The following is a 27,184-nucleotide window of genomic DNA, read 5'->3' on the forward strand; positions in this document are numbered from 1 at the left end:
GTAACAGGCAGGATAAATACGGGCCGATTCTAGGGGCAAATGAATCAGCGTCGGCCGGCAATCAGCGAAACAGTACAAAAAGAAATGGCCAGCAAAAGTGTATTTATGAGCCGAAAAAAAGCCCCAGAGAGCCTGCTATGGAGGCTACATGTTCGTATTAACGGGGGGGATCCAATGTCCGGTAACTGTTCTAAGTGAGTGCGCATGGCTTTTGTCATCGTACGTTTTACTGAGAACCCATCAAAAACAATTTAAGATCTTGTTAACAACCATATAACTGTGATTTAAGCTGTGCAGACATATGTTTCATTTAACGGCAGCATTCCGAACTTTACTTTGACAGCGCGCGAAAGTTTTGGCAGGTTTGGACTTGCGTTTCAGTGGAACGTTCTAACACAAAAAAGGGGGTCCAAACTCCGATAAGTTAACAACCAAGCCATCTCTGCATATCTAGATCTTTAAGCGTCCTATGCATGCAAAATAACACTAAGCTTCTACAATACTATTTTTGTCACAAATATATGCAATATTTTGAATTACGATGCATATTTAAATACGTTTACTGACAAGGATTACCTCTCACGGCGAAACCAACCTGTCGCCAAAAATAAAAATGGCGGCACTTTGTTTACGTCTGCCTGTGATTACACTTTTTCACTTTCGGCTTCTGTATTTCCTGCTTCAACCTCGTTTTTAACAGCAGAAATGACTACAGGATTTCTTTAGTCGGTAGGGATCGATTTTCTTGAATGATTGGTACTCTACTGACGGGTTGACTAATTCCATCGTGCTGAGCATCGCTCGGCTTCCTTCATAGGTGATTGACAAAGATGGCGGGGGTGACAGGGCCGTGAACATGCGGCATAATTTAGCTCCGATTATCCAACTATAAAAGCAAAGACACGGCATAGCTGTGCTTATTTTAGGAAGTCTTATAGATATCCTTCTCATCTGTGGTGGTATCTTTTTACATTTCGTATTTGACGATGAATAATTCAAGAGTTTCCCGGGTCATGTTCTCGATATGTTCGCTCGTCAGCATGCACGGAAGGCGTCAAACTTGTGTACTTTTTTCAATCGTTATCTGTTGGGGCTTACCAACTTGGACACATACTCTGACTTTTCAGTTATTTACAACAAGGTTTAGTCCATAACAAGTTGTACTTATCATGTGCAGACACTTATGCATATCTCCGCAAAAATGATTTTAAAATCCTACCGGACTTTGGACCCCTACCGGACTTTGGACCCCTCCCGTTAATATCAGACATTCTAATGGAAAATATGCATCCTTCTAGAACCGTCGGGTCTACAGAGCTACACGCTGGAACAGTTGAAGGCAGACTTCAAAGCCGACTGTGTGTACGGGGTGATCAACCGTTTCATACGTCTGCAGGTCCTGCCTGCAGATCCAGATCTGCTGCGTATGATCCAGCAGATCCAGGAATGGGGTGTTATCTAATGATATTCTAGTGCATATTGAAAACAGCAAAGTACAACTGCCAGTCCGTGTGTTCATTTGTCTAAGAAAGAATGTGTAAAATAAGTGTAAATTATGTTGGGGAAAATCAAAAACAGGTGAACATTATATATTGTTATTGAGTATTATTTATGTTTAGGTTTGCAATCAGCACACTTCTAGTAACTTTAGTTAGTATGTGATAAGACAATTAACAAAGCTGTATTAACCAGGGTGCCCAACATCGACCTTAAACCTCGTCTTCCAAACCCCTATCCACATACCAAATATATATATTATTATATTATCTAGAGGTTCTTAACTTATGCTTTACTATGCTGTATACTGCATTCTATAACTATACACCATGTACTTCCATTTTTCTTGGTAGTAATTCCCTGGTACACACAGAAATGAAGTAAGAGAAGAAAAAAATTTGATGACATTTGACAATTCTTTATTATTGACAATAGAGATCATATTTTCCGGGACAGATACATGATAGGAGAGGAATTGTCTGTACATGATGGAACTTGGATGATGTACAGTTTGGGTACATAGAGACATGGCACACAATAAAAACAGCTAAACATTTGGGTCATTGCTTGAAGTAAACCTTGTTTGCTTTACAAAAATATCCTCTAGTGGGGTAATACACCCTTTTCACACAGCAGATGTGATAGATTGAAATCGACGCCAATGTTGGCAACAATAGACTGGTCCTGACTATCCATCATAGTTAGCAGTTCAACCAATGATAGGATGGCAATCAGGAAATAGACTAGTTAGAGAATGGCTGTATGTGGGTTAAATATTTGCATTACTTAGGCCACACCAATTTAATGTCTTGGTTCTCAGATTTCCCGATGGTCCCAACAAAAATAAGTAGGTTTTGTTATTGCAGACCTGTAAACAAAACCCATTCCATGAGTACATACTGCTTATAAACCAATCAGAGAGCTTCTTTGTAGTCGCATGATAGAAAACAACCAATAAGCTTCTTGCATTTCTTCAACATACATAATTTCAGTATAAAAACAATTCCCTCTATTCAGAACAGTGGTATCAAATCAAAGGAAGAGATTCATTGTATAAATCATGCCTTGAAAAGCTGAAAACTTGACTACTAACCTTGTTTTTTTGTGTTATATAAGCCTCAAATGTTCACCCCAGACTTTTTGCAAAATTTCATTTTTTATTTTTTTTCAACCGACCGCCCCAATATTTTTCTGAAAAAATCCGAGAACCAAGAAATAAAATTGGTGTGGCCTTAAGTATTATGTGCTAATTTTTGCATCTCCACTGGCATCTCTGTGCGGAAAACAAACTAGGATGGTACCCAGGGTACAAGTGGTTTTGTAGCTGAAGGCCGTGATACATGTATGTGTATTCTCAACAAGAAAGCAAAAAACATTATAGGAGGATAATGCTACATGTTTGTCAAATTTGTTTCTCAAAACAGGCATTTCCTTTCCTTCAATGACTAAATGAGAAACTTAAAAATAATGGAAGAGACTTAGAGAGCTGATGATACATTGTACTTAACAGTTGCCTAAGTAAAGTAAGTTGCCTAACATGACATCCAAGAGATTGTTATGTATGTATGTATGTATGTATGTATGTATGTATGCACCAAAACGTGGATGGAGAACTTTGGCATGATGTTGCACAGAAAGTCTGTTATTGCATTGACTCCAGATTTGGGTAAAGAAATGGTAATGACATAGCAGCTACATTCAATACCTACTCATTTGTTAACGTATACATACATATATATACAGGATGAACTTAAGCAAAACAATCCTGATAACAAAACTGAGCACACTGAAGTACATACTAACCCATTAGCTAGCATATGAACCTAGATGGTGATACAACTTGTTTACATGATAAATCTAAAATTTCATCTACATGTACCATAGACCTAGCACATTCTATTGCCTCTTAATGTCATTTCCTCACTGAGGACGTAAGTTTAAGACTCTCATTTTGAAAGTCACTCATGACATACATACATTCAAATATAATGTGCCTTGCAGTAGAACTTCAACAATATGTTACACATCCAGGTAGACAATATTCAAAGACAAATCAATCTCTACAATTGGATATGGAAACTTTTCCTCAATGTTTTGAGTGACATTCAGTACTCTTCCTCAGCGTCACAAAAATCTGACATCTTATGAGATAAAAATGATCTACTTCACGTGAAGAAAACAGCAGGAAATTTAATTTGTTACAGTGTTGACGACTTAAACAAGTAACGCTATGTAAAAGCATTTTCTCCTTTAAGCCCAAGACACCCTCAAAGTATTAGCTTATTTGCACTGTGCATGGGTACTTCTACACCATCTACACATCATCTTCATCAACAATATACAAATGTATAACATTTTGGCAACACCTCTGGGGTGGAGAGTTTTGTGTTCATCCTTGGCAAGTTGTATGAATTGCACTTCTACCAGCAAACCTGTACATTCAGCAGAAACTTTCCAGTAATTTTGGCCAAACTGACTGGACTTTATGATAACATCCTTTGGACACCCCAAAACTGATGTGATTGAGTGGAAATGGGAGCAAACAATGGTTCACAAGACACAAAAATCCCTTGTCCTTATTCTTTCTGGAGGTACAAAAATGTATTCTTCTTTCAGTATATTCAACAGTCTAGTTTCTTTTTATAGAAATTTACCAAATCTTTGCCTGTAGTACTTCCTTTTCTTTCCAACTCTTGTGCACCGGTGTGATGCATAGAATCAAGTCAGTGTGGCTCAATATATATAATTACATATCCTAGTATATTATATACACATTACTGATGTACATTGCTGCTACCCTACCATAACTCAGCAGGACATACTTACATGTAGTACATGATTGTACATTATGTACAGTCGATACAATCTTCACCTGAATTCTCCTGAAATCATTTATCCAACACTAGTAGTAGCATAGCCACAACAACCTTGCCATATAAATAACATGCCGCTCTACAGTTTGAAATAATGCCCAAACATAAAAGCCTATTTCTTTTTACGTGTCCTCTCTTGTCCCTTAGGTCTTTACAGACAATTCAGTCAGATATACAAAACGTACTATTGGAGGTTTACTACACCCAAGTTGCCCACTATTCACCAGCAAACCTCACCATACAAGTTTAGAGTCCCTCAATACTCGTACATTATACATTGCCTCTTAGCCTAGTAATTTGTGCCTTGCCCAATTAATAGTTTTGATTTTTGGTAATGAGAAGAATTTCAGCAGCAGCAGTGAAAATACGAATGTATCACATACATGTATCCCATTCTGCATCTGTGAGGAACATCAATCTGATAGATCCTGACTGTCCACCACAATTATCATTTCAGCCAATGACATTTAGGGGTTCCACAGAGAGGTGACATGTCTATCAGATAGTTAATTTTTTTTTCATTTCTATATTTTGACAAAAGACTGGGCTCGGCTATGGGATCGGTCTATTGTTCGGATCTTGGAAATATGAAAATATTATGCTGAAGTAGAACATCACCATGAAAACATAGTCAGGTGGGAAATTCTGTAACTTGGTTCACACACTATCATGGAGTGAGTATAGTACAGTGTAGTCAGGTTTTCTTCCAAGACCTCTCCCTTCATCTTGTTCTCTAAATTCTTACTTTGAAATGTAAGAAAATGAAACATTGGGGCCATAAACTGGCTACATATGCCTAACTAGAGTGTATAACTCCCCCTTTTCACCTAAATGTTGTGATCAAACAGCTTATACCTATACCTTATTCCCAACAGAGAGTAGACTATTACATTTCCAGCAAGGGGTGTTCTGGTTGTACTTGATTTTATTCCTCCTCCTGCCCAATGAAGAACGCTGACAGGGCAAATATGAGGAACACCACTCCCCCTACAAGGGTAACTGTAAGGCAAGGAGAAGACGAAGGTCAAAAATGCTATGGATAATAACATATTTTCATTCCCTTGTCCAATGAGTCAGAAAATAAAGTTGCAGTATCAAACCTGCCCTGACAATACAAAATGCTAAACTTAAAAAAATTCAAGGACTGGGCTTACAAAGAAGAGTGTCTTTACTTACAAGGTGGTGTCTAAGCCACAGATTGGTATAAAGCTTACATGTTACAGATACAGTGGAGCCTTACCTGTTCTGACAGATATCCGTTGTGCTATCATTCTTCCTCCTATCACAGCCAAACCTGTACAGAGGGCGTGGCCCAGGATTCCACCAATGGTGACTCCCAGAACATCCTGCACAAATAAGGGAAACAAGGTTGAGGAAACAAATTTGTTTCTCCAATTTTAGCAAACACTTATAATTATTCAGAAATACTAAAAATTTGTATCCAGTTCATTCTAATCTAGTTCATTCCAGTGACGCTGAAGCAGAGTAATGGATGTCCCTTGAAGCATCCGGAAGTAAATCTCTGTTTTTATCCAGTAGAAGAGATTATATTTGAATCTTGTTTACCTGGATGTCTAACCTCCATAAATGCCTAATTCAGAACACCTTCAAAATGTTCACATAGCCTGACTTGAATATAGTGTGCCATATTCATCTAAAGAAGAGAGAGAGAGACTGGGTTGCAGTTGCAAGACACATTAAATATGTATCCATACATTCATTCACATCATATGTACATGTTATTATAAAGCTGACCTCTCGTGCTGCCAGTATGATGGTGGTGATCTGTGAGCGATCGCCCCACTCTGCCAGGAATGTCATGACAAAGGACTGGAGGAAGATGGGAGAGAAGATGCCCCAGACACGCCGCCAGCCGCCTCCTCGGATCACACCTGACTCCACATCCTGCGTCACAGGTGTCCGCGATTCCATCTCCATCTGGGACAGACAGAGAAGGCTTTTAAGTTTTAGGCCACTACAGATTAGTTCCCTATTTTCTTCATTCATTCATTGGTTTTGCTGTTTGGAACGCACAGCCAGGGCTGACCAACTAGCCTATGGCTATTACACAGGGCTAGCCCTGCTGACTTGGGATAGTCGTGCATGTATGGTACAAAACTCAGCTGTTATGTTACCAAAAATTCTGTGTTAGATCCTTGTCTGTGTTTGATTCTGTCACATCATGCTTGAAACAGATTGACAACCTATGAAGAATGTGACTGTGCTGTAAAGTAATGTAATCAAGCTGGAGGGCACAATAACAAACATACATGAACAATAAAAGGTCCAATGTACTATCCACTTTTTGTATTGAGTAATCCTTTATCCTTTTCTAACACCATGAGACCAAACCTATTTATTTGATTAGCTATTTCTTATATCCCTATATGGGGCAGGTAAGGGCAGGGCAGGGACATACTTTTTTATAATCTCTAAGCAGATGTATGACCTCATCTTGTCTTCCTTTACATTTATTAGCAAACACAACTTTTAAGGCAAGACCAACAGCAAAAAAAGCACATGCTTCAAAAACATAAACAACATACTAAGATACTACAAGCTGAGGGCAAAAATCTGCTTAGAAACTATAGCACAGCACAGCACAGTTTAGGACAGAAGAGGGTTACATTACGGTGACACCACACCTTCATGATAAAAGCTCATGACCTTGTCCCCAAACAACACAAAAGAACTGCCAAACTAGTTGCCATAGCAACAGCAGCCACACATCCTCTCACCTGCCCCCCTGATACATCTATGCCTCGATCCAACAGAAGTTGTTTAGCAATCTAGTTAATAGGGATTAAGAAAATGAGCTTGTATTCATCCATATCACTAAAGATCATACTTAGGCTCAAAACAAGCAAAGATATAGTTGAAGAAAAAACAGCTGCTTGACAATGAAACAAAGGACCGTGCAGAAATGAAATATATCTAATACACGCAAAGATATGATGAAAGATGAAAGAATAGTATAAAGATAGTTCAAGTATAGATGACGCTTTAGGCCACACCTATTACTTCCTTTGTTCTTTTATCTTCTAACTTCTGAGTTAAGTAAAAGGGTAACAGAGGGCTGGGAGGAATACATGAATCTGACTGTAACCATTCCCTAAAACTGTGTTTACCAAGACTTTCTCCACAGACTTTGTTTTCATGTTGGTCTTCCAGATTAGCAACATTTTTAAGAATGGAAGAACCAAGAAACTTTTTTAGATGATAAGGCCTTTAAAGTTAGCCTGGATACCACCCTATTTCTACCGGTTCTCCAAATTTTTTTAGGGTAGCGAATTTAAAGAGCCCCGGTAGAAATTGGATGATACCCAGCCTATTTTAAGTGTTATTCGATCAATGTTTTGGTGAAACACACTGATTCATAAATGAGATTTCTCTGCATTGAACCCACCTCTTCATCCTTTTGTTTGAGCTCCCTCTGTACTTCCTCGAACTCCTCCTGAGCCTCCTCCTCCTGCATGTAGTACCCTTCCTTCAGCATCTTCAGCCCGAAGATCACAAACAGCCCCGTGGAGATGTAGTAGGTGTACACACGGGGGATGATCATGGTGGCAAATCCCATCAGAGCTGAAAACACATGCAGGCAGGACCTTTAGTAATGTCAATAGCTTAACTTTGTTTGTAACCAACAACCAATGCTGCTCTCTTATTACCAGATTGCAATACTAAAGCTAGGTAGCTACTGCTCTAGTACAGTTACTCTCCAAGCAGAGTTAGGCTCCGGCTGTTTTTTAACGTTTTTTTAGTCGCTTTTATCGGGCTTTCTATTTTGTTAGGTTTTGAAACAGCAAGATAAAATACAAAATAGAAAGCCCGATAAAAACGACTATGAAAAACGTTTTAAAAAACAACCGGAGCCTAACCTCTGCTTGGAGAGTACAGTGTCCTTTTTACAATGCCAATACTGTTTCTTGTTTTTGTGGTCAAATTCATTCTGAATTTGCTCACTACCACTATTATTTCCTATACTGTTTTAACTTTCTCCCTCCTGTGTACCCTTGTAACCAAATAGAGAGTACGTAGCCAGAGGTTTAGTATGATAAAGGTGAAAATGTGAACTTCCTACCTGAGAGAATAGTCATGACTGCCAGTGCCCCCAGAGCTCCAATGAACACCGTAACACGGGAGTATCTCATGGCCATGATGGCGGCGATGAAGAACGTTTTGTCTCCCAGCTCCGACACGATGATGACGGAGAGTGAGGCTATGAAGGCGTGGATGAACCCAAGATTGGCACCTTTTGTGTAGGAGGCACCTATACTGTCACCCTCCGCATTTATCATCCCAGCTTCCTTAGACAGGGCCACTGTGGAGGCTACTTCTCGTTTTTGTATCTGAAAATGACAAATTATAAAAGATTCAAGTGAAAGATGTTGGATACTGTAAATGCAGAAATATTCATGGTGGTTTTATTTTTTTCCATCATAGTATGAGACTGCAGTTAATGGCGCTACCGCAAATCTAAAACCAAAAAAGTTTTCCGTTAACTCGAAAGTAAATCCCCGCGAACTTAAATGCATTTACAGTACATTACCATGTACGTGTGACTCAAACTTACATTCATAATTTTTTTTTAAATTTTCATTATGTTTCAACTTAAACTACTTAAAGTTAAACTACTTAACCTGGTAACCAGGCAAGGCATTTCATTATTTACTGTACTTCCAATGTCAGCTTCACAAATCTACATTTTAAAAACATAAACAGTTGAAGACTCATTCTACAACTTACTGCCGATAAATATAAAACTGTTGCTATTTTTGTTTTATGTGTGTGAACTTGTGTGATTGCCAAGGACAACAAGTAACTCGAGAAGAGATTATATGCTTCTGACGTCAGAACGCAGCATCTCTGTGGCACCGCATGGAAACCCTACACTGTGCGTCATCATATGACCAAATCTAATTTAAACTCAGGTATGAAACTAAAACGGGCAATGTCCATATGAAATTAGTGTGATACCTAAAAGTAATATAGTCCGACAAGGCTACTTTTTTTAAATCCCCACAGCCGGAATTTGTTTTATTTTTTTAATACAAAGAACATACAATTCAAGTGTATGTAGCCTTTACTATAGTGACAGAAATCTCAGTTTAATACAACGTGGGCCACTTCTTCAGTAAACATCTTCAAACTCAAAGTGCCACGACGTCAGTTGTACAAATCGCCCGGAAGTTGTTTGTTGTACTCACGTCTTGTACCGCCTTGTCCTGTTCGTGATCCTCTGTATCGAAGGGCATCTTCTCCCCCGCTACGTGCGCTATGGCTGCCAGCAACACAACCACAAACAACACCTGTTGGGAGAGAACTAGGCTCAAAAGTCGTCTGAACGCCATGGGAGCCGGGGAAGAAGAAGGTGGGAGGGGTACCCGGCGTCCTTCGCGATTCTGAGACATGGTGTCGAGACGCAAGCTGTCTACGTACGGAAATACTACTGAGAATCAACTCTGGTAGGTCTTCGTCTCTTCTTACGAGTCATACGTTGAGGGAAGCGCCCACAATTTGCCGGGAAGCACAGCGATATTTAGCAACGTCCAAAATTGTAACCTCAAGCCGCCATGATGGATTCTACCACAGTAAGGGAGCGGTGAGGGATAATTAACCAGGCATGAATGTCTTACATTTTGACATTAATAGATCATTTTATGATACTTAACGTTATAAAAGCGCAAATAAAGTATATCAATAGATTTTATTATTACTATATAAAAGTAAAAGTCTCACTACAGTTGTATTTAATAAAAACTCTCTTGTAGTGGAACAGTCCACATCATGACGTTTGGGGTTACCTGAGGTCACTAAACATCATCTGTCTACATGTGATTGGGAAGGCAAGGAGGCACACAAAAGTTTGTAATCTTTAAACTACCAGATATATCCATGCTGGAAAGTCCGTCTGTTTGTCATTCTTAGCAAGATGTATGAAATTTTTGACTAGTTATCCTGTCATATCCTTCACATTTAATTTGTTTCTTTTGTATTCATTTTTTGATAATGTTACCAATGATTTTCTAGGCATGATCATCACTGAAACAGATGGGTTGTGCAGGTAAACAGTAGAAGACATGTGTGACAGTGCCACAGCCACATTTGCTGGAATCCCTTGTCTACCCAGTGAGGTACAGGGCGAGATTTTGTATCGCCTCCATGATGGGGTGGCGTTGACAAATGCTCGTCAGGTAAAGTTGACATGATTATACTATTCTCACATAAGAGACATATTAATTATAATTGCTTGAGATCCTGGTCTTTTCATTAGATATTAGTGCAGTGACATATGCAGATTGAAAAGGAATAAGTCATTTAATGTAGTAGAATTGATAATGTTACGTACCATTTATACAGTTTTTTTGAAGTTGAAGGTACTGTAATCTCAGAATACTGGTGTTGATAAAATGGTACTGTGAGTGTGAGCAACATGGAGCCATTAGATAGCCTTAGACAAGAATAACTCAAATCTTCACCAACTTTCCAACTCCAGGTGTGTCGCCTTTGGAAACAGCTTGTGGACCAACCAGGGGACAAGCAGGTTTGGTACACCATCTGCAGACACACCATCCCAAATGGAGTTCTACAACATATGACTCAATTTGACAGGGACACCTTCTTCCAGACATCTTCCAACAAGGTTGCAAAGAGCTCATGGTCCTGTGGAAAAAAACACCAGCTTGAGCAAAGGATATCTTTGTCATCTCAAGATAGAAGACATTCTCAAAACACCATTCCTGACTGTATTGTCCACAAGGATATAAACTGCCAGTGTAACAGCCAGATACAGCCGTGTGTATCAGACCCTGTGGTGTACTGGAGGAGTGTGTATATGGAGTGGTACAGAGGAAGGTTTGCAGGGAAGTGGGCCATGGTGAAGACTCAGTACAATCAAACATTCGGGCCACTCATCAATTCCATAGCCATATCAGGTAAGATTCATTGCCAAGGTCTGCCATCATGATACCAAACTTCTCTTGTGAAAAACATGATCTTTCCTCTCGTTTCTTTTGTCTTTTCTCTGCTTGGTTCTGTTTTTATCTCTGTTGTTTTCATATTGCCGTCCCTTCAGGAGACTACATCCTGACCGGTATGGGGAACGGGTCCATTCTGCAGTGGGAGGCCATCACAGGCAGGCTGATGGGGAAGTGTCATGCTAACGTTGGAGGTGCCGTCATGGCCCTACACTGGAGAGGTGCTTATCAGAGCCTTACCTAAATTCTAGGTTGAAAATTTGCAGTATTATTCTTTCATGTGTGTGGTCTTTTATATGCATGATTTGAAAAATTTTGTTTTAACTTGTGTTATTTCCAGGTGGATACAACTCCAGGTACAATGCTAGCAGCCAGAGCCAGTGTCTACACGACTTTGTTGTGACAGGTGGGAGGGACGGGTTAGTTTACGTCCTGCCACTCCCTCTGACACAGGCAGCAGCAGCTCCTGACCAGCCCGCACACAGGATGCACATGCACATGCCCTTGGTGGGATCAGCTGTCAACTGTATCAGGTATGCAACAACTTTTTTTTGGTTATTGGATGGGCCCACTACTCTTGTGAAGAGCTTACAATATGCGGGGCTAAATCACAGGAGTCTGGAGCGGCTGCCATTTGGCGCTCCCTAGCTCAGGGGACCTCCTCAATTTGATAGCAATTGCCCCATGTGCAGCCCAAGGCTTAACAATGTACTATATAAGAAGATACCTGGAAACCAATTGTTTCTTTTGAAAACTGAGAAAAAGGAAAGGAATGGAAGAACTAAGTTACCTGCTTCTGAACATGAACTGGATGTTCCAGATTTTAAATCATTGCTTTCTGCTACTAGGTACACAGGTTACAGTCAATTGAAAAGCTTTGCTTGAACAGAATGTTGCCAAATGTAAAAATCAAGTCTCAGGCATATTTTTCACCTGAAAATCGCATCTCATTGAACAGGTCTACAAACATTTACGAAAAATGTCAAAAATCATGATGATACATTGGATATATTACTGTAAAAAATGTCATTTAGTGACATGTTGACCAATCAATTATGATTTAAATTACATTTCAATTTCTTCATTATATTTGCCTTGCTGTTTACACCAGTGTCAAATGTTTTTGTTGCTGTTTCCTCCAGTGTTTGGCAGGACAGAGTGATTGTAGCAGGAGCTGCAGGGGACCTGTGTGTGTTGTACTTCTCCAGAAACAGTGCAGGAGTGATTAGTCCACACTTCTGCCCCACCCACCACTACAGGCTGCAGGGAGCGCACTTTAAAACTGTCAAGTCTGTGGTTCAGACACAGGACAAGGTGAGACAAGTTTTATAGTTTAGTTGTTAGAATACTGAATGAGTATTTTGACTTCACTAGTGTTCGTGACTGTCTCCAGGACCCGTCCAGTTCTGCCCCAGGACGGAAATTTGCTTGTTGGAACGGAAAATAATTTGACCCTATCTGTCCCAAAAGTGACATGAAACTGTTCAAAATGTACTTTTATAAACTTAAAATGAGATCCAGGAAAATCAACATGGGCTCCCAAACAATGAGTGGGATAGAAAAGATTTTTTAAGCCAGAGACAGCTCTGCTAGTGTTCTCACTACCGCTGGATTGCACTTTTCTCCAGGCTCTGTCCTACTCGGATAGCAAGCTGCTGCTGTGGTGCCTGTTGACGAGGCAGTGCCTGAGGGAGGTGAGGAGGGGTGAGTGGGTGGTGGGGATGGTACCACACGGCAACGCTGCACTGCTTCTGTCTTCAGGTAAGTAACTGTATTAATTTGATAGTATAACTACGTAAACATTAGTCTCCAAGCAGAAGTTCGGCTCTGCCTGTTTTAAAAAAAAATGTTTTGATCAGGCTTTCTGTTTTGTACTGTTTTCTTAATGTCTCTTAACCAAACATAAAGAAAAAACGGTACAAAAAAGAATGGCAGATAAATATGCCTAAAACACGTAAAGGCAAACCTCTGCTTGGAGAGTATAACTACCTAACATAGCAGCTTTACACTAAATTACAGGCATACAGCTGACGGTTGTGTTGCATAGCACACTATGTCACACCTGTAAAGCCCTGCATATTTCATACAAACACATTTGATATCATTCAGTATTAATGAAACAAGTTTTCTTTAACAAGCTTGAGGGGGACTAAAGGACATTAGGGATAATATTGAAATTCATTTTTTGAAAACGTTTTTCTGACATGTTTAATTACTATTATACCTGATGCCATTGTAGGTGTTGGCCCAGTCACTGAGGTAGATCTGGATAGCTGGGTGGAGGTGGATGTTCTGGAGAGAGAGGAACAGGTCACACCTTGGAGCTGCATCGCTGCACATGGAGACCTCATAGCTGTGGGGACCAACTCAGGACAGGTGAGTAGCTCCACCTAGCAGCTTGTGTGGGCATTGCAGTTATGTAGAATACACATGTGTAAGGAAGGGAAGGACAAATCAAAACTTGGAGCTGCATTTCTACACATATTCTAGCTTTGAATCTGACCTGGACAGGTAAGCTCAGCCCTATTGCAGCTCCCTCTGACAGGTTTTGCAGATATTACAGACACATGGCCACTATCACATTCTAGCTGCTTCTGAATTGGGGAAATATTTTACCTCCTTGAAAAACTGGAGGTACTTTTGTATTCTTTTCTGTATGTGTATTTGTTTGACTTGGTGTGTGTATGTGGCAACTGGAATATTGCAGAGTGACAGGATGTGAGACTGAGATGGCAAAAGGAGAGATTGGCTGGATGGGACTTGGTAGGCTGGTGTAGCTGGAAAATACAGAGACAAAACTATACAGGCAACGTGCTGATCCAAATTACAATATTTGTTGATCATACTGCATTTCCATCTGACTTATTTCTCGTCCCACAGGTAACTCTGTATCACACTGTCACCAAGTCCAGAACCATCCTCAGGGTTTCTGATGCACCAATCACGGCGCTGGACATTGGGGATGATGGGGAGGGGCCAGTGGTTGCCATAGTCACCAATACATCACCTGCTGTCTGGGTCTACCATTGGTTCCCCCCAGATGATGAAGACACATAGTTCAAAGGGCCAATCTGGACCAAGAAACTGTCATGAAAAATGAACAGGAAGTACAAGTCAGCCATAGGATCTTTTTGAACTGTAGCCATGGCCTCAAGGATGGCAAAAGTGTCTGTTGTGAGGTAGAGCTAGGAGGACATTACAGAAACAAGCAAGACTTATCGACAATTTCAAAAGAATTTTTTCACACATAACTGCATATTTCTGACAGGTTCCCTTCAAACACAGGCAGGTAGAGAATTTATTGTGTAGGAGGAATCTCTGTTTACCTTTGACCTACCAATCCGATGACTCATGGAGAAGAAAAAGAGGCTAATTACTGTAAATGCAGAAATGTTCGCGGTGGATTAATGTTCGCGGTTTTCGCGGTGACAACTTCACCGCGAATTTTAAACCACTGCGAACATTTTTCTTTCATGGTATTAGACTACAGACTATGGTGTTACCGCAAACTTAAATCCACCGCGAAAGGTCCCTTTTCCCGCTACCGCGAAATTAAATCCCCGCGAACTTAAATGCATTTACAGTACCTTCTTTGATGAAAGTTCAACTCATGCCTTAAGCGCTGTCACTTGTTGCTATTGATGTTGAGTTACAGCATGTGTGTCTGAGATAGGGGAATTTGCTAGAGGGGTTGAACATGTGACAAGAGGCACCTTCTGTTCATGCTGAAGACTCAGGGCATGGCGCAACCTTTCCTAAAGGTTCAATGAAAGTTCAACCTTGAAGACAAAGAAGCAACTGGGATACTCCTGAGTTTTATATTTCGTTCCCTACCATGAAGGAAGATCAGTCACGTACTAGCTTTGTTGTTGCATGTTGTCAAGGGATCAGTATTTTCTACCCCATTTCACATGGACCCTCAGGCTGAAGTTGGCCAGCAAACGTTGTCACACACATTGTTGTTGTGATTCGACATTGTCTGCAGGCACCAGACTGAAATAATCTTCTTACATAGGCTCCTATGAACAGTTACCCTACGTTTAGCTTGAAGATAACAATGCAAATATTTTCACATTTCTTTGGTCAATTTTTAACTTCAGTTAAAAATCTAGAGATGGTACATATGGTGTACTTACTGTCGTAAGCTTCAGTGCATTAGTTGGAAAAGCATTGACGTCATTAGCCAGATTTATGTCTGTATCTAGTCATTCATGTGCAGACTTAGTAACCTTTTTATAAATTTTTCATGACTTTCATGAAAAGATTTCTGTTCAGACCTCCATTTAAGATCTCCCTGTTCAACTTGCTAATGCCATAATCAATACAGATTTGGCTAACATAACAGGCTTAAGATGAAGCCAATGAGGGTAGAAACATATAAGTGTGAATAATTCTGAAATACACTGTATGTTGGGTTCAATATTTAAAAATACCTCTAGACCTGCTTCTATTGCAATATCATATTCAGTTAGCCTAAAATCGCGCCCCTAGCGGCCGGCCCTACGATTGCCACCGCCCTCCAGCCAGCGAGAGCTTGTGTAAACACAGGCTACATATTCAGTACCATACGTATACTCATGTTTTTCCATACACGCATAAAGTAACATTGAGGGGCAAAGTTTTCAAGTGTACATCTATGACTTTTAGGTGTATGAATGTACTGTTTTTCTTCATGAGTCACATTTCCAGTTTGTTTTCATATCATAGTACTGTTCTTGTTCCTAGCATACACCTGTATTTATCTGTACTGTGTAGTCTAATGGCTTGCTACTGAGTATCTTGAAATAGAGAAAGGTTGACAAATTAAAAGACAACAGATATTATGTTTGATTTATGGTTTATCTTTTTTATATCTGCAAACATTTGGCACAGCACAGCATGGCATAGATATCGTAGCAATCTTTGAATAACGAAAAGTGGCATTACAATCACAGAGAACTCAGATAACATAATATAACAAATGTATAAAATAGCACACTTCATAAATTTCTGTGAATAAAGGCAAGACTTTCAGCAAAAGTTCCACTACCACTTCTTACTGAACCCTATTGCACTTGGTATACAAATTGTAATACATGTACATGTAATACATGTACATGTAAGTACATCGCCCCAGGAATGAAGTGGGTATAGAGTACTATAGACTTACTAGAAAATATAGAAAAACAGAGAAAATATTCATTGCCAAAATATAGATTTACCTCTGTATACCTCATGATACATACATTGTACCAGCAAATGTCAGACATTCAGTTTTTCTTATAAAATGGGGATAGTGGCATTTTCCTTTGAACCTTACTTGCATGCACATATTCTGGTAGAAATTAAGGTATGTCAACCTAGATACCTGGAAGTCCCAGACTGTAATTATGTTCTTCTGAGGCATAGCAAACATAGTATAGGAACAGGGACAGAAAATGGAATACCAATTAGGTATGTTTCATGCATGTTGTCTTGAAAGGTGGCAGATGTAGCAACTGTTTTTGACTATTAAACCCCGTCTAAGCAGTACATGTGTATACACATAATATGTATTTCTATATAAAACTCTTCCATTGAACACCTTGTACAGAGGCCCCAACCAGTAAAGGTTTGGAATCACATTAGAGAATTACACTATTAAAGACTGTTCCATTTCCTATGGTGCATTCTGTACAGACGTACTATACCCAAACATGGCATAGTCTAAGCTATACTTAGCCCACAGTTTGCGGAGGTAACTCTCAGCATCAGGCAATCTATCCAGGTGCTCCTTCAGCACCTCACCTGTAGTCCTTTTGTTATAAATCTGTGCCTGTCGCCTTGGAAACGACACCTTGTTGTCTACCCCAAGCACCTTTAAGACATGTTCTGCGTCTTCCTCCAAGTTCTCGTATGTGCCGATGAAGTCGTAGTTCACAGCACAAGGCTGGCAGAGTTCGTTAAAGGACTGCCAGTGCTCGTTCAAGTCCCTCCCTTGGGCTTGGATTCCAAACCGTACGTACTCTTCAAAAGTCACGTCTTGTCCCACGATGTCCACACCCCGCTTCGGTACTCTTCTTGTTCCCTGTTCCGTCCCTCTCCCGAAGTCTCCTCGGGATGCTCCACGAACTTGTCCCTGTAGGCGGAGATCAGTCTCTCCAGGGGGTCACGCACGAACATGAACTTGTAGTAATTCTGCAGTCTGTACTGGATCCCTGCCTGGTCATAGTCCTTCAGGTAGGTCCAATTCTTCCGGTGGATTTCGTAAATATCAATTTCTTGGTCTGTGGAAGCAAGACTGCCTTCTAACGCCTGGAAAAATAGAGGTTTGGGTGAATATCCAAGGGAAACAATTACAGAAACAATTCGCAAATACTCATTTACAGCATAAAAATAGATAACTTGTAACGCTAGTTCACCTTTATCCGTGGTGTGACCTTTATCCGTTGTCTTAAAAAACAGCACATTTAGGAGTATTAAGTCTGCGGCCTGTGATTTCAAATTTGCAATATTTTCAAAATGTTCCGATTTGAAACCACCGTCCGTCGACTTCATATCCCTAAATACGATTTTTCTTACAAACAACGAATATAGGTTACCCCCGGATAAAGGTGAACCAGTGCTATATCTAATGGACATAATATATAATGAAGGATGATGAAAACTAAAACGGTACAAGTCTAACAGATGATTGAAGACTGTCATCTAAGGCCTGAAAAAATAAAGGTTTGGTGAGCTGCCATCAAGCCCCCACATCTACGTGCAAGCACATCTAACCCCCACATGACGGGGAACAACAGACATTAAACCGGAGAGTGAGTGAGTGTGAGTGAGTGAATAACCTAGGGAAATGGTTGACAAATGCAGACTACAGCATGGAAATAGATAAAATGTAACTGTCTAATGGACATGATGATTTAAAGATGAAAGTCTAATAGATGAGCAATACAAAATTGATCATCTTACTTTTATAACTCTTTTCCAGTTGGTGCAGGCTACTTTGGGGACGTAGCAGTAGAGAAACTTGTACTTGTCACTAACGATGATGTGATGGTACACGGTGTGAGTCACATCCAGCTGTGTCAGGTTCTGCTGGCACTTACACCACTGGCACACCCCCGCAACGTGACTGGTTTTGGAGCCGGGGTGGAGCTGTGGGGGAAAACAAAGGATCAATATAATTGCTGGCTCTAACATTTACAAAGATAATTCTGCAATGGAATGTTCAAAGAGAGAATAAAAGTGTTGCAAAACTTGTATTATTTACAGTGTATTGCAAATTGGTATTGTTTACAGTACTACAATAGCCAAAACCTGAGTGCCTCTAAATGTGATGCTACTGAAAAGGAGGAAATTGGCTGCCCTACTGCAGCCATCAGACATGAGTCTATTTTATCACTGCATATGTAGTAAAACACTCCTGTTGTGTAGTGTATAAAAGGCCAGTTCTATGTGTTTTATAGTTGGATGGTGCAGAATGATACACTATTTTTCTGCACCCCAAATCGGAGCTGTGCACCTAATTTTTGAATGCGGGTGCATTGGTGGACCGAGACATTTGTTTAGGGTTAAGTACGTATCATTAACGCACAGTTTGTGCATCAGTAAACAGTATATTCTTCATTGATCTTTCTTATCTTCTTCATTTTCATGACGTTATTCTTAATGCTAAGATTAGTAAGAACCCAAAATGTTTTCTATACTACAAAATTTGTAGGGTAGATGCACCAGTTCCTAAGAATTTCAAGCCCTGAAAGGCTGTGTAAGGACTTGATTGGTTTGAACTATTGTGCATCATTACATACCTCTTCTATTTCAGACATCTGGGGGATCTCTAATGTACTCAAGGTGTGGCCTTTGTACCAACTCTGGATCACAACAGGAACTAGAATTGACATTTTAAAGAAGTCACAAGGTGCCCTGTAAATACTGTGTGTTCAGAACAGTCCAGACTGTTTTATATCAAAGTACATGTACCATACCTTTAGAATCAAGGTGGAAAAGGGATGGGGCCTAAAGATGTACAAAATGTTTAAGGAGTATGATCAGGATTTAAGTCAAGGGATGTCCCAGAAGATGTCAAACTAAGAGTTGAATCATAGATAAGAAACTAAATGTTCTCCCCCCTTTCCTGTAGGTATCATTTACAAATATATTTATAGTTATGCTCCTCATTTAAACATATTTTGATGGAAGGGGGTATGGTGCTTACTGAAATTAAGCCTTGTCTGGATGTCAATGAACTTGAAAATCCGCATCTGGGTATTTGGACAATTTGGTGGGAGGGAAGGGTCTAATTGAGTCAAACTGTTCTTGGGATATCACTGGACATGATGAATTCCTGCTCTTGTATCCGGACAAGTTGAAGTTTAGTCTAGTTTAATTCAATTCCTTGGTTCTGGAATTGGACAAAGAAGTATTACTAAACCAGAGGATCAACATGAAAGTCAGATCCAAGATTTCCCCCCAGCCCTTGACATCTCATCTGTGTTGAGCAAAACTCTCATTACCCAGGGCTAATATATGAAGCCTGACCAGTACAAACGGCTGCACCGATGTGTGTTTTTAGCAATGAGAAATTCCCTTTCAGCCAGCCCAACTGATCTCAAACGTTAGATTGGTGAAAGTTTTTTTTTTTTAACTGAAGAAATTAGCAGGCAATGTTCGATAGCCATGCACTGTGTTGGAGGTACACAGTACTGGGTTGTGAGGTAGCTCAAAAGCGTCTGTTGCGGTGCGACACTAAGTGGAATTTTGTAACTGTCATAAAAAAAGTGCATGTATATGTCTAGACGTCATTGGGAATTTTTTTACATAATTTTTTTGACAAAGGGTAAATGTGCTCTACAAAGTCAGGGATAATCAGTATCTAACCTCTAAATTTTTACATAATATCTGCATAGTCTAGGAACCAAGGACACAATTTGGAATGGCTGGAGCACAGGAAAAATTTTTGCATTCCTTCTGGAAATCCCAGCTGCAAGAGCAGAGGGTCAGGGCTACAGTCAGATGAGACAGGTCAGAGTAGTGAAGTCAAACTGTGATGTGTACATACACACATCTATGCAACCAATGGGATTTTACCTTCCTCAACTCTAATACCCTTAGTAAAATGGTCTTGGGTTGAGGAAGTAATGCTGGAAGGTTACTGAAACGTCAAAAATCTAATTCTTATTTGTCATGTACCTAAGAACCAAATATAAATGTACATGTACACATGTATATTGATCTAAAAACCTGTTGAAACTATTAAGGTATGTATGTGCACATTATTTCAGGATGTTCCAGTCAATTCATCCCAACAATGTTTTGGTACAATTGACGGCATATTCTATCAATAAGAATTTTCGGGAGATATACAATCCACTGACAAAATATTCCTGTCAATAAGAATTTTTTGGCATTATTGATGGAATGTTCCTGTCAATAGCCATGCTGATCCTGAATAACTGATATGACAGCCAGCCTTGACACCTTTTGAAAATCTGAGGCTCAGAATACTTAATTTCTGTTTTCTGCAATATAGAATTTACATGATGTCAGTCCTACAGTTCCTTAGCCTAACCAAATTGCAAGTTTTTATTTTTCTACAATCTGAGTTTTTCTACAAATTGTAGGTTGCAGGTGTGTATTTCAGGCTCTGAAAAAGTGGATTATACCCTCAATTGAGTGACAGTTTTGTGTCTTTTGACACAATGATTTATGGTAATGGAATCCCTTATTAGGCGTGACATTAACTCTTAAGGCAGACATTTGTTTCTTATGGCTTACACCCTGGTGCTAATTAAGTAATTAATCAGTACAACAAAATACTGGGCATGTACTAGTACTACTCTGAGGAGACATGATTTTTGCCCAAGGTCATGATGTGACCTAAATTCTCTCTCTCAGTCCTACCCCAGTTCTCCTGATTGTGGACAAGGCTGATATAACAATGTATTCACCAGTTTATAAGACAGAAGCATCATAACCTTGTCAATTAAACTACATATCGGTATTACCTGACCTTTTCATATCCAAACACAGACAAACTCAGTCGTAATATAAGTTCTTTAAGATGCTCACTGCAATGATAAAAAGCTGTTATGCATGTAGCAATCAGTAAAGAGTTTATAATCAGCAATAACTTAAGTATCAATACACTAGTTGTGGAGCCTGCTATGAAGACTATTGGACACTGGACATACTATTATCAAATATCAACAGACATATCTAAAAAAAGTTGTACAAGAGGAAGAGACTATCAGTACCTTTCCATGGATAAATGTGATGTATCAAAACATGATATGTTTTGAAAGATACTGCAGGATACTGTACGCAAATGGAGTTTATGGCATGAAAAAAAAGGTTACTGTAAACAAAGATGCTCTTACTACTACTCTTACTTGGCTTTCAACGGACACTATGTGTACTTCTTGACAGAACAGTTTGGTAATGTTATCCTTAAGTTGGAGTCAAAAAAACTACTTTTGGTTTTGGTTACTCCAAACAAGATTATGTATTGACTAATACAGATGCAATTTTTCACAGAATGGCTATGTGTTGGTTGCAACCTGCAACTGTTTTGCTGCATAACTGGAAGTAGGCCATCCAAATGTTGTGGGCTTTCTTGTCCTCATACCATAACCTAGACCAGGTGTGGTCAGACAGAGACTGAAAACATTAGACAAAGGTTTGCTCCCTTTTCACATGTGGCAGTGAGGCATGCATTCATTTAGGGTAAAGAGCAAAGCACGGAAGAGGTATTCGGTACCTTTTATGATGCTATGCAGGAAGGTATAACGTTACCTGTGACCAGGTGACAGGACCATACCACGCAAGCTATGTGCCAGCGTAACGTTATAATACATACGTCTCTTTTATCACATTGGCAGTTTGGCACCGTTAGAACCCTAAACTTTGGTGCAAACAAAGTGCCTAAACCAAGAGAAAACAAATGTACAAATAGAAGCGGGGAAAGGGGAGAACCATTGAGAAACTGAAGTGTCCTGGTAACGTTAATCATTTTAACCCGCTCAGCTGTCAACGTCAAACCACAACAACAACACCCTTAATTTAACGTTACTCATGTTACAGCTATGTTAACCTAATTTTCTCTGGTCTACCTGTAACTGTGGCTGCTTGTTGTCCCTGACTTTGGCCGCTATCCGTGCGTCTATGGTGTTGTTGACTTTCTCCAGAAACCTCCTCAGTAAAACGTCGTCTGCGGTTCCATCTGTAGGCGGACGGTTCTCAGATAACACCCGCGTGCCGAGCGACTTCCTGCCGAGCGGCTCGCCCGCCTGCCCCGTCAGAAACATTTTCCTCCAAAACAAGACCATTCCCACACATGACAGCACCATAAGGGTCAGGAACAACCACGACGCTCTCCTTAGCGTGCTGAACATACTGAATACTGCTGAAAGTCTCAGCGCAGAGCTAAAAGAGGAGGCACACGACTACATCATGACGCTCTCCTGGCTCTCCGTACCGTTCCGCCTCCAGTAACCTTCAGTGACCTTTAACCTGTCGTGACCCAAGGTCAAGATGTACGTGAGCCGCCTGATGAAACAATGACTCTCTAAATATTTCAGTCGAAATGTGTCAGCCACGAAACTCTTCAAACAGCGAGGTTACGATTTTTTTTTCGACAGAGGAATGATTTTACTACTTTTAAAAGCATTTTTCCATAAAGAAATTGCACCCCTAGCCTAAGAAAAGTGCAGGAGCCCAGATCTGATCAGTCCCAGGCGACGGTAGGTCCTGTCTTTCTTGTTGTTTGTCATCATCTGCTGAATTTTCAACCTTTGACGCCCTGTCGAACATGTTACATGTCATCCTCCCGGGTTCACGATTCGCTTCCTCTGGTTGTTTGCAGGGCCCAGCAGAGTAACTGAGTACGAGCGCAATTGGGCACACTTGACTAACATCTTGACTCAAAACTCTTTTGGGGGGCAGCAAAGACCTGTATCTGGCAGCTTTCCAAGGTTCTTCAGACTAGTTTTATGGACGCAGATGTCTGTGTCCTGTTTGTTTTGTTTTCTTTTTTCATATGTTCGAGCGTTCGGACGATTCCAGATTTGTGCTTTTGGTGCTATTAAACAAAAGTGCGCAATTTAACAAATGAATGACAAACGTATTTCTTTTGTAGGTAATACCATGACATCTCCTATGCAATTCCGTTCAATTATAATCTATTACAATCAAAACCAACTAATACAAACAACCAGAGATACAATACTTCATGCGCATCACTGACAGTGAATACAGGAACTGCCACACACACACACATATGTATATACATAAATAAACACAGACAGACGAGCCAAAAGCATTCCTGGGATGAAATGATGATTTTAAAAACGCCGTCGCGTACAGAGACGGCTGTGGAGGTCGGCCCCACCAAGGCAACTTCTATCTTTTACTGTTAATAAAGGTCTTCATTCATTCGTTCATCAAAAAAGAATGAACGACTACAATTAATGTAATGTTTAAAAACTTTTGTGACGCGTCTTTGCGGTCTGCGCAGGTTTTGGCTCTGACTCTACAGCTTCTTCTTTGTTTCCTTTTCCCCAAAGTAGTCTACGACCCCTTTACATATCAAGCCAAACCAGTAGTAGTTCATGGCATTAAACAACAGTGAACCAAAGATATAACACGAGGAAACATGCAGCGGCAGCTGACTGAAAGAGTCTTGGAAAATCATGATCTTGGCTAAGTTGACGGTCGCGATGCCGGTGAACAGTATTCGGGAGATGAAACACGTCACCAGCAAGGTGATACCGTTCCACGTGTAATACTTGGAACCTTTCAACCCCAGCTCCTCAAGGATGACCCTTGTATGGGAGGAAAACCCAAGAATTACGTATATCAATGTCTGATAATTGTTTTCAGTATCTAGCAATGATTGATCTTGCACTGCTAGATGTAGTTCATGCATTACATCATTCTATTTCATGGTTTTTGTACCTAAAAAAGCGACGACAAAGGAAATAGAGAAAATCAGACTTTTAGTGAGTTTTAATTTGAAGTGGCAATGAGATGACATTGAATATCAATGTCTGATAATTGTTTTCAGTATCTAGCAATGATTGATCTTGCACTGCTAGATGTAGTTCATGCATTACATCATTCTATTTCATGGTTTTTGTACCTAAAAAAGCGACGACAAAGGAAATAGAGAAAATCAGACTTTTAGTGAGTTTTAACTTGAAGTGTCAATGAGATGACGCCAGGTACGAAATGTGATACTTGTGATATGTCGCAATTAGGATTTTACCGTTACAGTTCTGCAAAAAAAACAACCTTTATTCTAAAGTAACGTTACAAGTGTGCCTCGAACAAAAGTACCAATATATAGAAGTAAAATTACATGACGTACTCACTATAAAACTGTTAGTTACTAAACGGTTCATACCGGAAAAACGCACTGGGGTTGCTAAGCTGCATCATGTGGCAGATGTTGGCGTAGTAAGGCATAGCGGGATAGCTCTGAAATATGAAATGAAAAGACATATAAGTCGATTTAATGTCTATATTAGGATATTCTCAAAGAAGATATAGGGTCTTGCCCAGTGTTTCCGGGTGATTTTGAGTTGATTTGTACGTCTTTCTTTGCATAACGTTGCAAACCTATTATAGCTGCCGAAAGTGTTTCAAAAGTCTGAAAACCGTAAGACGCGTACGTGTAATTCACTGAGCCGGGCCCTGTATCTGCTTGAAGATTAGATCGGGATGGCTGCACCTTAGAAAACCTCGGCAGCCAAAAAACGACTATAGCATGACTTCATGATCCAAGCCTCTCCCTAGCGCTCGAATCTTATCCGATCGGCTATCGGTATTAAAGCTAAAGGGGGCCCGCCAGAGAGATACTGTGTAAATACACGGGCTAGAAAACTATAGCCTCCAGCAGGCCTTCATTCGGGGGCACGGGGACCGTCGAATTCGCAAAACAATCGGGAAACTGGTCAGGAGAGTCGCTAAGGTTGGCATTAATTTCTCCCCTCCGGGCCAAATCCTCTGGTAGCAAAAATTTGCTGGCAAATTATTCTCCCGGTAGTCGCTCTGTTAGAGAGTCTCAGACTAATAAAACTACACCATACCCTGTACCAACAGTTATTTGCAGATTAGACTTACTGCTGCTATAAGGGAGGAATACAACGACAACACGTGATGTGAGACGAACTCTATGTTGCTGACGTGCGGGTAAATCGCTGTTTGAATCAAGTCTGTAAAAAGAGACGAAAACAGAATTATTCAAGTTGCTGTCAAATAATGCTGACATGACGATATAACGAAGAGAACTTGACATCAGTTTATGAGAATAGACTCGGACTCTTTGGAAACCCGTGTTTCAGACTTGAATTGAGGACCCTAGATTCTAAGCAGGTATCATTATGATTGATGTATCTTAATTTGTGTCATACTGGTATATATTTATTCCTAATGTCTATCAACGCATTTCCACATCTTACCTGATATCAAGTAGCCGAAATAAACCGCAGACTCAAACCTCACAAGTGGCGCATCGAGCCTAGAGTGAGGGGGGATGAATTTTGCGTGATTCATTAAATTCATATAAAAGTTTCTTCTGTTAGCTTTGACACTGATATGAAGTATTCTCCATAAGTTTCCTATTTCCCTAACTACCTTAGAAAAACCTGTTGACCCTAGACTTGGGTGGGCAGTGAAGTCACATAGCCTCCAGTTAGAATTTTTATTTAGCCTGCTTCCTATTGAAGTAAAAACACTGCTTGTTCTATCTAATGAAGGATAAGTGCATCTTTTATGCACAGAATTAAAGTTTGACATTGAAAGACAATTAAGTGTCCTCATGCATTTCAGTTTACTTTGTTCAACTGTATTGTAATATTTATCACTTGAGTTTTGGCCAGCCTAAAAAAATAACAAGAATAAAAGATCTTTAAAGATAATCCTTACCTACCGACCCTATTTGTTCAGGACTGAAACGGGAATAATATAATAATAGAATAGTAGTCGTTTGTAAGTCCGGGGGATTTGTCCAGAGATTTTGCTCTACATGTACTTGTATCTTACCAAACGCCCTCTGGCGGAACCTCTGTGCAGGTGTAGGCATACCAGGCGAGTGCTGCGACGGCCGTTCCATGCACCACGGTCTTGAAACTGAAGAACATTTCGAAGACAAGCGACAAGGCTGAATAAAAGACCACATCGTCATGATTGAAAAACTGTGCGTTTGGGCGAAGTCTAAAGAAATCTCCTTGCAATTGTGTGAAACCTTGTTGTCTGTGTAACGTTATAAAGTGGCTTGTTTTATCTAACGTTACTCCATGGGAAAGGGGGAGGGCAGTGGGTTATTAGAGGTAACTCACTGGTTGTCCACCAGCCGTTGCCTGTCCTTGGGGAGACTCCTATACGCCGAAGACAGCCATGTGAAGAGAACGGGACTGAAGGCGAAGATGGACATCCAAGTGGCGCACGAAGACGCTGCGGTGACGACAAGAAACGCCTCGAAACTCATGTTGTCCTGTGTGAGAAAGGACGTCTTCACTGGTCAAAGGTCATCAGATGTAGTGTCTGGTTGCAAAGAAGGTGTGGCCTCGATAGCAGGTGGTCTTTACTAGTACTATAAATGCAGAAACTTTCGCGGTGGTTTAATGTTCGCGGTTTTCGCTGTGGCCGCTTCGCCGCGAACTTAAAACCACTGCGAACATTTTTCCATGGCAGTAAGAGACTTCAGTGCATGGTGCTACCGCGAAATTAAAACCACCGCGAAATGTCCCTTTTCCCGCTACCCCGAAATTAAATTTCCATGAAAAATGAACATACTAATATTGTTTTAGGCGTGTCTGTTATGTGCAAGTTAGGCAAATTAGGATTTGATTTGCATACTTAATGAGGAAAATCTATACTTCC

The 27,184-nt window shown here is 40.2% G+C and overlaps 5 protein-coding genes across 8 annotated transcripts in view; 2 read left to right on the forward strand and 3 right to left on the reverse strand.

Annotated features, from left to right (window-relative positions):
• Positions 1 to 3,246, forward strand: part of LOC118418850 — a 6,339-nt gene extending 3,093 nt beyond the window's left edge. The window contains exon 4 of the mRNA XM_035824940.1: positions 1,299 to 3,246. Coding sequence (XP_035680833.1) covers positions 1,299 to 1,462 — 164 coding nt within the window. The 3' untranslated portion in view covers positions 1,463 to 3,246. The remainder of the gene's footprint in view (positions 1 to 1,298) is intronic.
• LOC118418854 (transmembrane protein 165-like) lies at positions 2,646 to 9,969 on the reverse strand. 2 transcript variants are annotated; one of them, XM_035824946.1, is made up of 7 exons: positions 9,578 to 9,969; positions 8,452 to 8,719; positions 7,777 to 7,952; positions 7,109 to 7,159; positions 6,126 to 6,308; positions 5,611 to 5,716; positions 2,646 to 5,369 (listed from the first exon to the last, which is right to left on the reverse strand). In XM_035824946.1, the coding sequence occupies exons 1-7, from the start codon at positions 9,779 to 9,781 to the stop codon at positions 5,296 to 5,298; spliced, it is 1,062 nt and encodes a 353-aa protein (XP_035680839.1). In that variant the 5' UTR covers positions 9,782 to 9,969; the 3' UTR covers positions 2,646 to 5,295. The 2 variants fall into 2 exon arrangements, with proteins under 2 accessions (XP_035680839.1, XP_035680840.1); XM_035824947.1 differs by lacking the exon at positions 7,109 to 7,159 and having other exon boundaries at positions 9,578 to 9,967.
• A 199-nt stretch (positions 9,970 to 10,168) lies between these two features.
• LOC118418848 lies at positions 10,169 to 14,448 on the forward strand. Of its 3 annotated transcripts, none has more exons than XM_035824936.1 (9): positions 10,169 to 10,234; positions 10,401 to 10,564; positions 10,867 to 11,305; positions 11,446 to 11,568; positions 11,688 to 11,880; positions 12,490 to 12,661; positions 12,976 to 13,108; positions 13,587 to 13,723; positions 14,228 to 14,448. In XM_035824936.1, exons 2-9 carry the CDS (start codon positions 10,451 to 10,453, stop codon positions 14,402 to 14,404), a joined length of 1,488 nt encoding a protein of 495 aa, XP_035680829.1. In that variant the 5' UTR covers positions 10,169 to 10,234; positions 10,401 to 10,450; the 3' UTR covers positions 14,405 to 14,448. The 3 variants fall into 3 exon arrangements, with proteins under 3 accessions (XP_035680829.1, XP_035680831.1, XP_035680830.1); XM_035824938.1 differs by having other exon boundaries at positions 10,198 to 10,234; positions 10,422 to 10,564; XM_035824937.1 differs by lacking the exon at positions 10,169 to 10,234 and adding an exon at positions 10,258 to 10,275.
• Positions 14,449 to 16,467: 2,019 nt separating this feature from the next.
• On the reverse strand, positions 16,468 to 23,322 carry LOC118418852 (carbohydrate sulfotransferase 14-like). Its single transcript, XM_035824943.1, is given in 4 exon segments — positions 16,468 to 17,365; positions 17,368 to 17,620; positions 18,275 to 18,460; positions 22,414 to 23,322. Coding segments are annotated over 4 exon segments (1,101 nt in total). The 5' UTR covers positions 22,696 to 23,322; the 3' UTR covers positions 16,468 to 16,985.
• Positions 23,323 to 23,484: 162 nt separating this feature from the next.
• On the reverse strand, positions 23,485 to 26,965 carry LOC118418857 (TLC domain-containing protein 4-B-like). Its single transcript, XM_035824952.1, has 6 exons — positions 26,641 to 26,965; positions 26,345 to 26,431; positions 25,762 to 25,820; positions 25,424 to 25,515; positions 24,705 to 24,778; positions 23,485 to 24,123 (listed from the first exon to the last, which is right to left on the reverse strand). The coding sequence occupies exons 1-6, from the start codon at positions 26,787 to 26,789 to the stop codon at positions 23,832 to 23,834; spliced, it is 753 nt and encodes a 250-aa protein (XP_035680845.1). The 5' UTR covers positions 26,790 to 26,965; the 3' UTR covers positions 23,485 to 23,831.
• Between the last annotated feature and the right edge of the window lie 219 nt (positions 26,966 to 27,184).

The sequence above is a fragment of the Branchiostoma floridae genome, chromosome 7 (genome assembly GCF_000003815.2).
Source record: "Branchiostoma floridae strain S238N-H82 chromosome 7, Bfl_VNyyK, whole genome shotgun sequence".
In the NCBI taxonomy this organism is placed as follows: Eukaryota; Metazoa; Chordata; class Leptocardii; order Amphioxiformes; family Branchiostomatidae; genus Branchiostoma; species Branchiostoma floridae.